The 15,103-nt window shown below is 43.7% G+C and overlaps 1 protein-coding gene across 1 annotated transcript in view; it reads left to right on the forward strand.

Annotated features, from left to right (window-relative positions):
• The window catches only part of LOC122791394 (malignant fibrous histiocytoma-amplified sequence 1 homolog), a 1,282,214-nt gene that overhangs the window by 731,232 nt on the left and 535,879 nt on the right, over positions 1-15,103 (forward strand). The window contains exon 7 of the mRNA XM_044059133.1: positions 662-819. Within this exon, the coding sequence (XP_043915068.1) occupies positions 662-819 (158 nt within the window). The remainder of the gene's footprint in view (positions 1-661; positions 820-15,103) is intronic.

A 15,103-nucleotide genomic window follows, 5' to 3' on the forward strand; every position in this document is an offset into this window, starting at 1 on the left:
CACATTCATTTCACCCTGGGTGGTATCTCTCTGCCCGTCTGTATGCCTATTTTTTGTCAGGGAATATGAACTGTACTGACTATTTTAATGAACTTTTGGAGTGTTGGTTTGGTAGTACTTGTATGTATATATGCTATGCATTTGAGGGTTGTATGGATTAAGTTATTTCTTTTTCTTTGCATTGTATACGAGTAGGTTGTTTTCTCTGCTTCTGCCATTTTAAGAAGAAATAGAGATTGCTATATGATTTGTAGCATTGTTTGCTGATATGTATTGCAGATTGGTTATTTTCTTTATGTATCAGTCTTACTTTGTTGCTCTTGAGATTTTTTTCCCCTTTGGAGAATTGTAGACTTCTGTTTAAGTTTTTGGGCTGCAGACTGATTTGATATTCATAATTCATGTTGAATTACTGATGTATTTTAATCATGTTTGGCATTATATGCTGCTAGGCATGTCTTTATTGCAAATGTTGTTGATTTACATTGTAACAACTTTGAGTGCGTTCCTAGCTTTGTTTCCTGATGTGACAAAATATGAAATGTTAACACATTTACCCAAGCTGCATTTAAACTTTGTTGCAAGTTAACACACACACTGAGTTAACAGTTTAAAACAAATCAGAAAACTATAATGAGTGTATTTTTAATTTCTTATACAGGTTGATTGTTGAGGTTTGTTCATTATATTCTAGTCATTGGGTTGGAAGGACTATGTGCCTTGTTGTGTACATCAAAAGACAAGTGCTGCTAAAAGAAATAATTGAAAATAATGATTATTACATTGAAATGACGTCCCGGAAGCCTGGTAATGAAAATGGTAAGTATCACATCCATTTTCATTTATACGTGTCTTGCCAAAAACTGACAAAACTTGTGTAATGTGTTGAAATTCTACAAAGCATGTTTTTGTAAGTTATTACTGAAGTATATGAAGCATATGTTACAAACAAATAAATAATGACAGACAAGACCAGTACAGTTCAACAGTGGCAGTGATATATAAATCCGACTTCTGAAAATAGGAATCAGGCATTATCTTATTTGATCACTAAGAGGGAGGACTGTACTTTCCTGAAAAAGTGTTAATTGCAGTGAGAGATGTCTTTCCTCCAGAATGCAGCGATTTCATAATTGTTTATAATAAGTAATGATGTAGCTTCCTGTATAGGTGATTGGCAGAGGGTCTCTGCCATAGCATACATTTTTTTCTTAGCAAATGCAGAGTATTCTGGTCTGTTCATTGGGATTTGTATAAAACCTATACATACCGACAAGGGAGTACATGCAGACTCTACAAAGAAGGAATCATAGCCAAGCCAGATGCTGTGAGATAGCAGTGTTTTGTTGCGCCACATTGCCAAAGATCAGTTTCTATAACACACATCCTTCCTTATAAGGGAGGAATGCTTCCACTTTAATTTTTCCCTCTGATCCCTCACATATCCTCCTAATTAATCTTTTTATTGTATCAGGGAATGCAAATACTTCAATTGCCTTACTCATAAAATCCTAACTTACTCTGTCAAGTACTTTCTCTTCATCAAGGCCCACCAGCAACAGTGGTATTTTTTTACATTCTGCTTTTGTCTGGATCATCATTGTTCTGTTAATGAGCAAATTATATCTTCTTCTAACTGGGTGCTGCAGCGCACACACACACACACACACACACATATATATATATATGTATTTGTGTACTTACCCACACGTTGTGTCTATGTATATATCTACCGATATATATATTTGTGTTTAAATAAATGAGCACACAGAAATATCACTACATTGATTTCTGCATGTTAACACTTTTCTTTATTGTATACTAAAATTATTAGCACTCAGCTGATCAGAAAGGGCAGCTAATGCACTGCTTTTCCGATCAGTAAGTTAAAAAAAAGCAGAAACACAGCTACGCACAACTCAGGTAAACCAAGTGCAGCAAACACTTCCAGCACCAGGATAACTTTATCTAAGTAGTGTTATTGTTAGGGAAAGGATTTTTTGTAAGGTAATGTGCAGGACTGGGTTTAGTGGCAGGGTTAGGGTTAACACACATGGGTAAAGATGAACAGTGGGGCTTCATCTCCCTGTGCCGCCTTACTCAAGTGTGCTTACCCTGACCCCTTACCTAGTTCTCACAAACACTCATACACACATACCTGCCGCAAATGCTGCAACTTTCAGAATATTCAAAAGTTTCAGCATTAGCGCACACACACACCCAGTCATTATAATTCAAAGCACATACCCTATGCAAATCCAGCCTTCAACATTCAGATGTTTAGTAAACTCAGCACATGATAACTTTGTTAGCAAAAGCAGTCAGCAAAAGTGATTGAGCTCATGGATAAGTTTAAAGGCAAATTTCTAGCCAAAATTCCATGAAAATCTAGTATCTCAGTGGATCTAGGCATTGTGGTAGCGTGCTTACTTGTCCGCAGAAAATTCAACCTCATAGACTCACTACTGAACCTGTTCAGTGCCAGCCTGTCCACTGGATTTGTGCCTGAGATGTGGAGAACTGCTGTAGTCATCCCACTGCACAAGGGAGAACCCACTGTTGACCCAGGTAACTATAGACTTATAACCCTACACAGCTTCATCTGTAAGTCAGTGGAGTGCATCCTTATAGAACTTATTAACAAGGATATCAGTAGTCTACATTTCATTAACCAAAACCAATTTGGGTTTGTTAAAGTTCAGTCCTGCATGCTAAACTTAGTGAACTTCTTTGAACAAGTCATTGCTGTAATGGATGCAGACAAATCAGTTCAAACTACTTGCTTTGATCTGGTGTAGGCCTTTGACACCATTCCGCATTGTGGCATTATAGGCAAGCTAATCAAAATAAAGTAAACTGCTATGTAAACCACTGGATAGTCTATTATTGTAGAGGGCACCCTGTCATCAGAAAGGATCACTACTATCATCATCCCTTAGGGATTGGTCCTTGGGTTGTTTTTCTTTGGTATTTACTTTTCTAAGGTAAATGCAGATGTTAGCCTGTGAGAACTGCAAAATTGGAGTAGTCAACTACAGACTTGGAGCTATCATAAGCTCTCCTGCTAGCTCCCAGATTTTCCAGGATGGTCTAGTATGTACATAAAAATAGTGCCAGGACGCTGGCCTTAAATTAAAACCACTACCATAACAGCTACAAGCATGCAATATCTGAAGATAATGCTACTCCGTGCTAGAAGTCTAAACCTCAAAATGCACTCTCTCGACGCACTCATAAAAATGGAGAACATCGATATCTGTGCAGACCTGGTTCAAGGCTCCGGAGAGCATCCCTGCAATACCAGGCTACAACTCTTACCACACTTTTTGGCCACCAAACCAGGATCGAAACACTAAAGGTGGAGGAGTGTCCATTTTCACCAAGGATATTCACACCACCAGGCTAGTTGCCCAATACAATGTGTCTGAAATTCTCCAGGTGCAACTAGCATTAGGTAAGACTGCAATCCAAATTGTAGCTTGCTACAAATCCCCCACCATGCCCCAAGATTCTCACTACACCTTTTTAAACATACTGGAAAATACTAAGATACAATCAAACACCCTAATACTGGGTGATTTCAACTACCCTGCCATTATCTGGGAAAACTACTTGTGTACCAACATCTTTGCCCAACGGTTCTTGGAATTCATAAATTCCAATGCCCTGCATCAGCTAATCCATAGTCCTACCAGGGGCTCCAATATTCTAGACCTGGTCATTACCAACATGGGAAGTCGATGCTCCACACCTATGTTCACCCCCTCGTTGTTCAGGTCAGACCATAAGCTAATCACCCTTAACATCCACATCCCATCCCACCCCCCACCCCCCAGTAAGGAAACCTCCATAAAAAACTTCTCCAAAGCCAACTTCATGCTACTCAAGTCTGAAGTGACAAACTTCATGACACCCATGCAGACAGGAACTGAAAGTTTGACTGCTGAATCCTACACTGAGGCACTGTACGAGAACATCAACTCATGCATTAATCATGCCATCCCAAATAGAACCAAGATGCTCTCCTCCAAAAAAAGGAAGCCAATCTGGTGGTCCCTTGTCATAAAGAAACTTTACAACAAAAGGAAGAAACTGTTGCAGAAAGGAGGAAAATCCCAGGATGCAAAAAACTCCCTTACCAGCCTCAGTAAGAAGTTGAGATCCCTCATAAAATCCTCCAAAGCTAGTTACGAAAATAAAATTGCCAAAGATTCCAAAGACAACCACAAGGCATTCTATAACTGTCAATAATCTAAATGGCAATGCTCAGATCTGCTCTGAGCTACAACAGAATGGCATTAAGTATACTGATCCAAAGGATATTGCCAATATCCTAGCAGATTGATTCAGTGCCAACTTCAACCCCCCTGTCACCCCCTAAATGGCCCATCTCAATACCGGTAGATTGCCAAATTCCAGTAATAACGGCCATACAGGAAAAAAAATGCAGTCTCCAAAGCTAAGAATACAGCATCCATGGGACTGGATGACATCCCTGGCTGTGTACTACATGAACTACAAAATGAACTGGCACCTCACCTAAGTGTCATGCTTAATCATACCCTCACCTTAGGCTTCAAGCCCACTGAGTGGTGCACAGCTACAGTTATCCCACTCCACAAGGAGGATCCACCTTGGATCCCGGGAACTACCGCCCCATCAGTCTGATGAGCCTGATCTGCAAGTCCATGGAATGTATTATCATCGAACTTATAAACAAAGATATTGGCAACCTTCAAACACTGGACCCCACCCAGTTTGGGTTCCTGAAGGGCCGATCTTGTCTCCTGAACCTGATTGACTTTTTCAAATCAGTCCCCAGAGCCGTAGATGAGGGTAAGGTGGTCCATACAGCCTATCTGGATCTCTCCAAAGCCTTTGACACCATTCCCCACTCTGAAACCATAAATAAACTTACTAAGCTGGGCATTAATCCCTATGTCACTCGATGGGTTGCCGACTGGCTTACTGACAGAACCCATACTGTAAAAGTAGCTGACTCCAAATCCAGTTCCAGACAAGTGACAAGTGGAATACCTCAGGGTTCAGTCCTGGGAGCGCTCTTGTTTGGCATCTACTTCTCTGAAGTACAGGCCAACACTAAGAGACTCTGGCTAACAAAGTTTGCAGATGACTGCAAACTGGGAGCTATTATTGAATCCCCAAATGATGTGGCTATTGTACAAAAGAGCCTTACAGAAACAGATGCTTGGTGCCAGAGCCATGGACTCGAGCTCAGTGCCAAGAAATGTATAGATGTGAAGTTGTCCTATCTCGCCGTTTTGTTCTTGCACGTGGGTTCGGAGCCGATCCCTCGGCTCCGAGTCGGCCGCTTTTCAAGCTCAAACTCTCAGAGAAGCTCGAGACACAGTATATATATCCCATGATGCTCTACTGTAAACCCCAGATCTAGTTTGCCGCTGCAACGGATCTACAGACTCATCTGAGGAAGCTCGGGCCAGTGTTATTTTTTCTATATTTAAAAATATTTAAAAAAATATTTTTCTCTTGTAGTGTTAGCTAGTGTTGTTTTCTTTAAAAGTTTAGTTAGAGTTAGTGTGTAGACTGGTATATTTTTGGAGTGTTTTTCTTAACGGCTGTTTTTTTCTAGGCCTTTCTTAGTTTTTTGGGTGTGACAGGGCTGTGTCAGCTCCTTTGTGTGTGCTAATTTTATTAGTGGTAGTTTAAAATTAGAACATTTAGAGATTAGCTAGTTCTGTAGAGAGTTAATTTTAAAAAATAGTTGAATACCATTTTTTGTGTTTAATATACTCATAGTTTTGAGTTCAGGGATCTGAACATATATATATATATATATATATATATATATATTTCCTCTCTCTTTTTCAAATGTCAGAGAAACAAAAGTCTGGTTTCAAAAGGTGTGAGTGTGGCCAACAAATGTCTGTGATGGACAACCACTCCACCTGTGTGTACTGTTTAGGATCTGTTCATTTGCAGGAAGTGTGCTCTATCTGCCACTCCTTTAGCGCCAGGGTACTTCTGGAAAGGCACAGGAAGCTGGTGGATAGAGGCCTCCTGAAGCCTGATTTTCAGGCTGCCCTGGACAAGACTGACCTTTCTTCCAAGGCTTCGAAGGGGTCGAAGTCATCCAAGGGGGCCTCGGAGCCCAAGTCCTCTTCTCCGAGCTCCTCTAGTATGGTTTGATCATCGGCTCCACAGCCTTTGGAGCCATGTACTGAACCTATTTCTCGGAGTCCAGTTGTGGATCCAGTGTTGGAGACTCCTCAGTCTCCGATTCTTTAATCGGTGCTGTCTTTCGCCCCTTTGACCCATTCTTCGAGGTTATCTGATGTGGACCTGGACTGCGTGGTTAAGAGATTGCTAAAGAACCCGGTCCTGACCAAAATGCTTTCCGCTTCGAGCCACTCGGCTTCAAAGCCTGAAATCCCAGTCCTACTCTGTACTCCTCCGAAGCCAATCGAACTCTCGGAGCTGGGGCAGAGAGAACCGATGTTGGTAGAGCCCTCGGAGCCGAGGTTCGATCCAGCTCCCTCGGCTCTGTCGACCTTGATCTCCTCGGTTCCAACTGGGGAGTCTTGGAGCCGACACTCCCTCGCTGGCTCCGGGGTGGAGAGTCAAACCGAGACTTCGGTTCCGACCCTTCCCCTCGGGGCTTTGGAGCAGGTGGGTTCAGCTCCATCCTCTGGAGCGCAGGGTCTCAACTCGGGGAGGGCTGCCAGCCTCTTCGGAGCCGACAGACTTCTCGGACCATGATTCGATGCCATGAGGAAGGTCATGTCTTCTAAGACCACTACCTCTTCGGATCTTTCTTTCTCTCCCCCTAAAGGGCCACGTTCTGTCTCTTCCCCACAGGTCCCTACCAAGCGTCGAGACCCAGAGCCTCAGGTATCCCCATTGGGCGGCCCCTCCTCTACAGGGACTTCACTGGACACTCCCACTGATGAAGTACCTAGGAAGAGACTGTGCAAGAGGAGGCACTTGGATTCCCCACAGGAATCCCTAACATCGGACACCAACTTTAAGGAATCAGAAGGGTCCCCACAATCCCCCTCAGAGGATGTCTCATTTGCAGACATATTGGAGATCTTAAGGCAGAGGGGTGATTGGCAGTCCCTTGCCCCTACTGAGGATGAGTTGGTACTCCTAAAGGCCTTTGGGTCTCAACCATCCACCTCCTGGGTCACTCCTCTCTTCGACAAACTAATGGATTTGGTTGCTCGAAGGGCGTGGGAGTTCCCTGATTCAGTGGAACCAGTCCCTCGGAGGCCCAACAAGTTCATTACTTCCCCTGCCGACAAGGCCTTTCTTACCAAGGGAGTCCTGGTTGATGCCATGGTGGTGGCGGCAGCCACCAAGAAAGAGATGTCGGAAACCTCTTCTTCTGTCCATCCTCCTAATAGGGATTCTAGGACGATGGACAGGTATAGGAAACGCATAGTTAGTTCTGCGGCATTTTCCATGAAATCGCTCAAATACCTAACCCACTTTACCCGCCTTCAGCGAGATCTCCTTAAAGAGCTGGGAGATACTCTACAGGGTAACACAGCTTATGCAGTTTCTGAGAAAGTGACTGCATAACTCAACACCCTCAATTCTATAGTCAACTCATCCATGCGGCTCATTTCTTATGCCGCCGATGGATCGAGTAGGGGGGCAGGTTCAGCGATAGCTCTTCGGAGACAGTCCTGGATGCGCCTTTGCTCCTTTGCAGAAGTCTTCAAGTCTTCCTTTGTTAATACCCCATTCGATGGTTCCGCCTTGCTCGGGCCTAAAGTTAAGGAGACTCTTACTAGGTGTGAACAAGAAGGAAAGACTCTGTCTGCTGTAAGAGTTCGTTTTTCCACTCCAACTAGACCGTTCCCGAAAGGGCAACGAAGTGGAAAAATGTGGTTTCGAAAGCCCCAAGGAGCTTTCCAGAACACACCTACTGATACTCCCTCTAGGGGCAGAGGAGGGGGTAAAAATGGAAGACGCTGCCCAAACGGCAGGGGGGTCTGCAAAATCAGGGTGAAAGGGAGCAGTTCTCTGGTCAGCTCTATTAGCGTTCCTGAAAGGAAGACCGGCTGTCCTGCTCTGGAGGCGGTCGGGGGTCGCTTGGCTTTATACCCAAACGCCTGGCTAAACATTACAATGGATTCTTGGGTAAAAAGCATAATTTCCAGAGGTTACTACATTCCCTTTACAAAATTCCCTCCCATGTGTACAAGTTTTCAGACTTTCCACCCAGTCTGTGAAAACTAGCAGCCATAGAGATTCGAAACCTGCTAGACAAAAGAGTCATCCAGCCAGTCCCGGCGGACCAGATAGGATTCGGAACTTACTCAAGGTTCTTTTTAGTTCCAAAGAAAACAGGGGACTGGAGGCCCATATTAGACCTCAGCAAACTCAACACCTTCATCAAAAAGGAAACGTTCCAGATGGTCATGCTTCAATCGATACTTCCGTTTCTAGAAATGGGCGATTGGATGTGCTCTATAGATTTCAAGGATGCTTACTACCACATCATAATGGCCAGATCATCCAGAGATCACTTGCGTTTCCGGCTGGGGGCCAGTCATTACCAATTCAGAGCCCTGCCGTTTGGGCTCACCACAGCCCCCAGAGTGTTCACCAAATCTATGGCAGTGAGACGCTTAGGATTCCGGGTGTTTCCATATCTGGATGACTGGCTCCTCACCGCCACCTTCAGGCATCAACTAATTCAGGCAAGAGACTACACTATCAACCTGTGTTCCCAGTTGGGCATAACCTTAAACTTCGAAAAATCTGCGTTATCGCCCTCGCAGTGTATTACCTTTATAGGAGCAGAGCTAGACACTGTCGATTCAAGGATCAGGTTGCCTCAAACAAGAATCTTATCCCTAAGAAGTCAATTGTCCAGTCTGTTGACCCAGAACAAATCTCCTGCATCCCAGATATTGAAACTGTTAGGCACAATGGCAGCGACGCTAATAGCAGTCCTGTTGGGACGCGTGCACATGTGGATACTCCAGTGGTTACTCTTCACACAATGGTCTTACCAACAACTGCCCATGTCGCACAAGATTCTGTTAACAAACCTTTGCAAGAAGGATCTCAATTGGTGGCTGAACAGCGACCAGATAGTAGTCGGACGTCCCCTTGTTCTTCCCCAACCGACAGCCACAGTGACCACGGATGTTTCCCTGATAGGGTGGAGGGGCTATTTCAGGGAAAGACTGTCCAAGGTACTTGGTCGAGCATGGAATCACATTTGCATATAAATGTCCTGGAGCTGAGAGTGGTGTTCCTGGCGTTGCAACACTTTCACGACTGTCTTCCTCCAGGAACAATTGCAATTCAGATGGACAACATGTCAGTAGTCTGGTACATCAACAAGCAAGGAGGGAACCAGATCGCATCCCTTATGCCAAGAGGCCCTAAGAATTTGTCAGTGGGCTGTATCCACCAGGTGCTTTCTGATAGCAATACACATCCTGGGGTCATCCAACATGATAGCGGACAAACTGAGCAGGGCCATCTTGTTGCCTCACGAGTGGTCCCTCAAACAACAGGTGGCGGACAAGATTTTCTGCAGGTGGGGCCAGCCTTGCTGCGATCTGTTTGCATCTCCGATAAATGCCAAATGCAGAAGCTACTTTGCCCTTTATCCCCCACGGGGGAGCAACCCGAGGGACGCGCTTGTACACAATTGGCCCCCGGGCCTCCTGTATGCCTTCCCACCAATTCCTCTAATTCCCAAGTTCATACAGAAAGCCAACTGTCTGGGAAGGACTGTTATTCTGATAGCCCCATCTTGGCCTCGTCAGATTTGGTTCCCCTTCCTACAGAAGTATCAAGTGGAAGAACCATGGGTTCTGGACCTAGTGCCAGACTTTCTGACTCATTCGTCGGGAGTTCTTCATCCCTCCCTCATCTCCCTAATACTGACAGCTTGGCTGCTCCAATTCCCATATTAGCTAGGTCTCAAGATTTGTCTCCCGCGGTCCAACATATTATAGTTTCCTCTCATAAACTGTCAACCAGGAAGCTATATAATAGCAAATGGAAACGATTTGTTCACTGGGCTTTTCACCATGACGTTGACCCATATGTTGCGCCTATTCATACCATATTAGAGTTCTTGTCCTCCTTGTTCTATGATGGCGCAGCAGCTGCCACCATAAGGGTTTAATTGGCTGCCATTTTCAACTTTCATGTAGGGTTTAACGGATCTAACATCCTGTCCCACAGACTATGTAAAGCCTTTTTGAAAGGGACCCACCATCTCAGACCACCTATCAGACACCCTGTTTCTCCCTGGAATTTGAATCTTGTTTTATCCCACTTGATGCTTACCCCCTTCGAACCCGCGTCATCTTGTGATTTGAAGTTTCTGTCTTGGAAAACAATATTTCTGGTAGCCATTACATCTGCACGTAGGGTCTCTGAACTCCAAGCTCTATCTTTCAGGCCCCCATATTTGATCTTCCACCCTGATAGGGGTGTCTCTCAGGACAAATCCTACCTTTCTTCCTAAGGTCTGCTCCGAAAGTAACTTAAATCAGTCCATTGAGCTCCCAACTTTTTTTAGACATCATACCAACAGATGGGATATATGTTACACAAGCTTGATGTTCACAGACAGTTGAGATTCTACTTGGACAGAACGAAAGATTTCAGGCAATCTGATCAACTCTTTGTCTCCTACGCAGAGAACAAGAAAGGTTCTGCGGTATCAAACGTCACATTATCTAAGTGGCTTTCTGATTGCATTAAATTCATTTATTCCTCCACTAATCAGCCATTACCGACTAATGTCAAAGCCCATTCTACCCGGGCTGTTTCTACGTCATTAGCTCATGCAGCTCGTTTACCCTTGGATATCATCTGTGCAGCTGCTACATGGTCCAAACCTCACACGTTTATCACTCATTACAAAGTGGAAAGGGCCTCCAGGGACAGGTCTTCCTTTGGCTCCACTGTGCTCAGGAATGTTCTCCCTTGAGCCGCCCAGGATTAGGGTGCTTGGGACGCTACCCACGTGTAAGAACAAAATGGCGAGATAGAAGAACTTCACATAAAAAAGTTATGTCCTTACCATAACGTTCCATGTGAGTTGTTCATCTCGCGTTTTTGTTCTTACATTCCCTCCCACCTTCCCCCTCCTGATGAGAAAGATGGTTGTCTTGGTGGATTGGTTGGTCTTGTCAGCTTGTCTCCTTAAGACAGACTGTTTTTCTTTCTGCAAATCTAGAGGTACCTCGATAGGTAGGTACTGCAGTGCTTATTTTTTTTAGGCTGTCTTCGGGTGCAGTGTACTAGATCTGGGGTTTACAGTAGAGTATCATGGGATATATACTGTGTCTCGAGCTTCTCTGAGAGTTTGAGCTTGAAAAGTGGCCAACTTGGAGCCAAGGGATCGGCTCTGAACCCACGTGTAAGAACAAAAAGGTGAGATGAACAACTCACATGGAACGTTATGGTAAGAACATAACTTCTTTTTATCCCCTTTGGAAAAAAACATGTACCCATGAATTACCACATAGGTGGCAGTAAACTAAACACCGAAAGTGCGATAAGAGACTTAGGGACACAGGTGGACAGTGGTCTCACCTTCAGTAACCACATTGCCTCAACAGTCAGGAAATCCTTTTATATGGCACGCCTCATCACTAAGGGCTTTTCATCCAGAAAAAAAGGAGGTCATTGTCCCACTGTACTCATCCCTCATTAGACCCATTATAGAATACAACGCCCCATTTGGTATGTACCTCTCAAGACATTTGCAACAACTGGAAGGCCGCAGAAATACCTCACTAAAAGAATCACAGGCCTAAAGCAAATGCCCTATGCTGACCGCCTTAAAAAACTCCAGCTATACTGTGTCACATATCATCTACTCAGAGGCGATCTCTGCTTAACATACAAGGCCATGTCAAACCCAGAGCTGTTGGACATACTACACTTAAAGAAATCCCAATCCCTCAGAGCCACACGCTCCAGGGATCTAAACCTTGTCATCGCAATAAACAAAACATGCTGGAGGGATAGGTTCCTGACCCAGAGACTCCCCAGACTCTGGAATAGACTGCCCGTACATGTCAAACAGAGCGCCTCTTTGGCCCACTTCAAAAGGAACCTTGATGATTGGATGGGAGAAAAGAAATTCACCCCGGGGATCACGTCAGTCGCCCTGCTAGACAGGGGTCCAGGGAAGTAAATAGTGTGATAAGAAGTAGCCAGGGAATTGTTATGGCTAGGCTTGTACAGGCCCTAGGGCCGATAGCCTAGTACCAACCTATGAACCTAGGAAATGTTATATAATGTCATTTGGCAAACATGGGCACCCATTCACCTACCTCATCTATACCTCTTTAAGTAATGACACAGTTGTTAGGTACCTAGTTACTTTCATTGACAATGAGCTATGCTTTGTCCTCCATGCATCTGCTACCATTAGAAAATCATTTTATCTAGCTAGGCTGATTACAGAGTATGTCTTCTAGAGCAAGGGGAAATTATCATCCCTCTCTATTCCTCCATTATCAGACCCATGAAAGTTTACAGTGCCCTTTTGCTATGTACTTGATTAAATATATGATTAAACTGGAAGGACTGCATCATCATATTTTCAGAAAGGAATTCAGGGTTATGTCTTCTATGTGCTGCCTGTACAACCCTAAAGAACTTGCTATCTTCTCTGATTCTTACAGATTTTTGAGGGACCTTTACTTTGCTTACAAAGCCTCAAAGGATCTAGTCTTATGTGACCTCCTACACATCCACAAAACAAACAGCATCTTAAACACCTACTTGAAGGAATTAAACTTCTGCCACAGCACAAACAAGACCTGCTGGCAAGATGTATATCTGTCTCAAAGAATCCCTATTTTATGAAATAGACTTTCCTTGAAGGTAAAACAAAGGAGCTCCCTGGTCTTCAAATGTAACTGGGACAAATGGATGAAATAGTGTAAATTCATCCATAATCTGGCCCTATCAAGAAACCATTAAAAGGTGAAGAAATCAGAAGACAGTTTGTGTTGTAAGACTGACCAACTCAGTGTTTCCCAGAGACTGCCGCTGTTCCCTGTGCTGTTTCTGTCCCTGGGCTGGTTTTTTTTCTCTTTGTTTAGTTTTTAAGTAAAGTGATGCATTTCATTACTTAAAGAGGTAAAATAAAATATAAACATCCCATGGGACTCCTTAGCCAGGATTCCAATACTTGACAGGACAGGTGATTGGTTAAATGCACTGACTTTTGGGAGGTCAGTGCAATTCAGTCAGTTTGCTGATTGATGGCTTTCTGATATTCTTACTTAGATCACTTTTGCTGTAAGTTATCCTGCTAGGGGTGACCTGATGTCCAGCCAGGGTGCCAAATTCAAAATTCTTCTTGATGTTCCTTACATCTGACTTATGACCTCAGTCCATGGGTGTAAGGGTAGATAAGTGGATTTATGAGTGTATGATCGTCAGACTAACTTGCTGCTAGTTTGAACACAGAAGCTTCACTGTCTTCAATGTGAATACCACCTTATTTTGCTGCTATCAAGGCCAAGATTTGGTCTGATTTCCCCACTGGGGAACCTTATTCTTTTTCATGTTATCTTTAAGATTTGCTCATGTCTGTGGAAGTAAAAGTCCTTTGAAAGACCTCCACACTCAGTGTTTGTTTGTGTTGCTTACGTGCTGAATATGATTATCATAACTGTAAATTTTCCAGTCATTTGCTCGTAAGACTCTCAGAAATAGGTTAGCATCCCTTAATACCTGTTTAGGAATCCAACACCTCAAGGGCCTCGCACATTCCAGAATTTTGGAACTGTCAGCCTCAGAAGTCCCACTCACACCCAAAAAAAACTTTACAAAAATGAAAACAGCTGCTTTAGCTGTCCAGTCTGAATTAGACATACCTGATGTGATAAAGCAAAAATCCATTGTATGTCTGAGTTTCACTGAGATGCTTTCTACCACGACTCTGCTGGCGGCTGGCATGGCATCTCTTGCTCACACATCTTATGAGACTGTTAACTCGTACCTGTACCAGAGGAAAGTGGGAACAGGGATGATTATTTCAGAGGGTCCTGGTTAGGGAAGAGTTACCTGGCTCCCTTATCAAGGTGCTTTGTTAGAGTAGACATCTTGTCAAAGAAGAAGCAAAAACTAAACATGCCTGTCCTCAGCAGAGGTCCCATGAGAAGGAATATCTAGATTTTTCTCAAGGCTTATATAAAGCTATCTTTTATTCAATGCCTCCTTCCTTCCTTATCTTCCTGCCTCTCCACCTTTGAAAAGGCAGCATGATTCCTCCTTAGAGGATTCACTGGTCTTTTCTTCCCACATTCTTTCTTCTGGACAACTGGCCTCTGATGATGAAGACACATCACCAGATTCCTCATTGGAATAGAATTCCTTTGGGGGGACCATCTTAAGGATGTTGCGGCACTTTGAGTGGGACATTCCACAAGTCTCAGAGGTGCAGAAAAGGTACTGTCATTTATTGAAGGTGGAGGCCCCCAAGTGCCCTGTTCTGGAAGATTTTACATGCTTTTGCCTCCACTTCCTCTAATCCAGATTCACAACTACGTACTCCTAAGAAACCAGACAGGTTCTACAAAATGCTCGAGAACTGAAATTCTTGTACAAAAATCTGGTAGCAGCCCACTCGGTTTTCTCCTTGTCTATGGATAACCCCATCGAGCTCATTGCACTTCCAGTATGCTGCCATCTGACAGGACCAGCAGGGGCAAAGACAGGTATGGTTAAAAAAGTATACCTCTACCATCTTGGCATTTAGAGCCATTTGCTAACAAACACAGATGACTAAATACTTATTATCCATTTTAGGAAACCTGAATAAGTTCCTGGCTAAATTACAGGATTTTCAGCATAAATGCCAGCTTATCTCTATGCTTGATAATGTCACCCAAGCAGGTAGATATTTCATTAAATACTGCTTTGAGGCTTCCTTTAATGCTGTGGCTAACTTTTTGGTTATTCGTAAGTTTGCTTGACTTAATCTTCAGCCGTTACCAGAGGATGTTAAGACTTCACTTCTGGATTCCCATAGTCATAGAGACTTCCTTTTTGGCCCTTCTGCTGCTGACCTTTATAAACACTGCAGGAAAAAGGCAAACTAATGTAAGACCTTAAG

This window comes from Protopterus annectens, chromosome 17.part0 (assembly GCF_019279795.1).
Source record: "Protopterus annectens isolate FY-2018-M chromosome 17.part0, PAN1.0, whole genome shotgun sequence".
Lineage (NCBI taxonomy): Eukaryota > Metazoa > Chordata > Ceratodontiformes > Protopteridae > Protopterus > Protopterus annectens.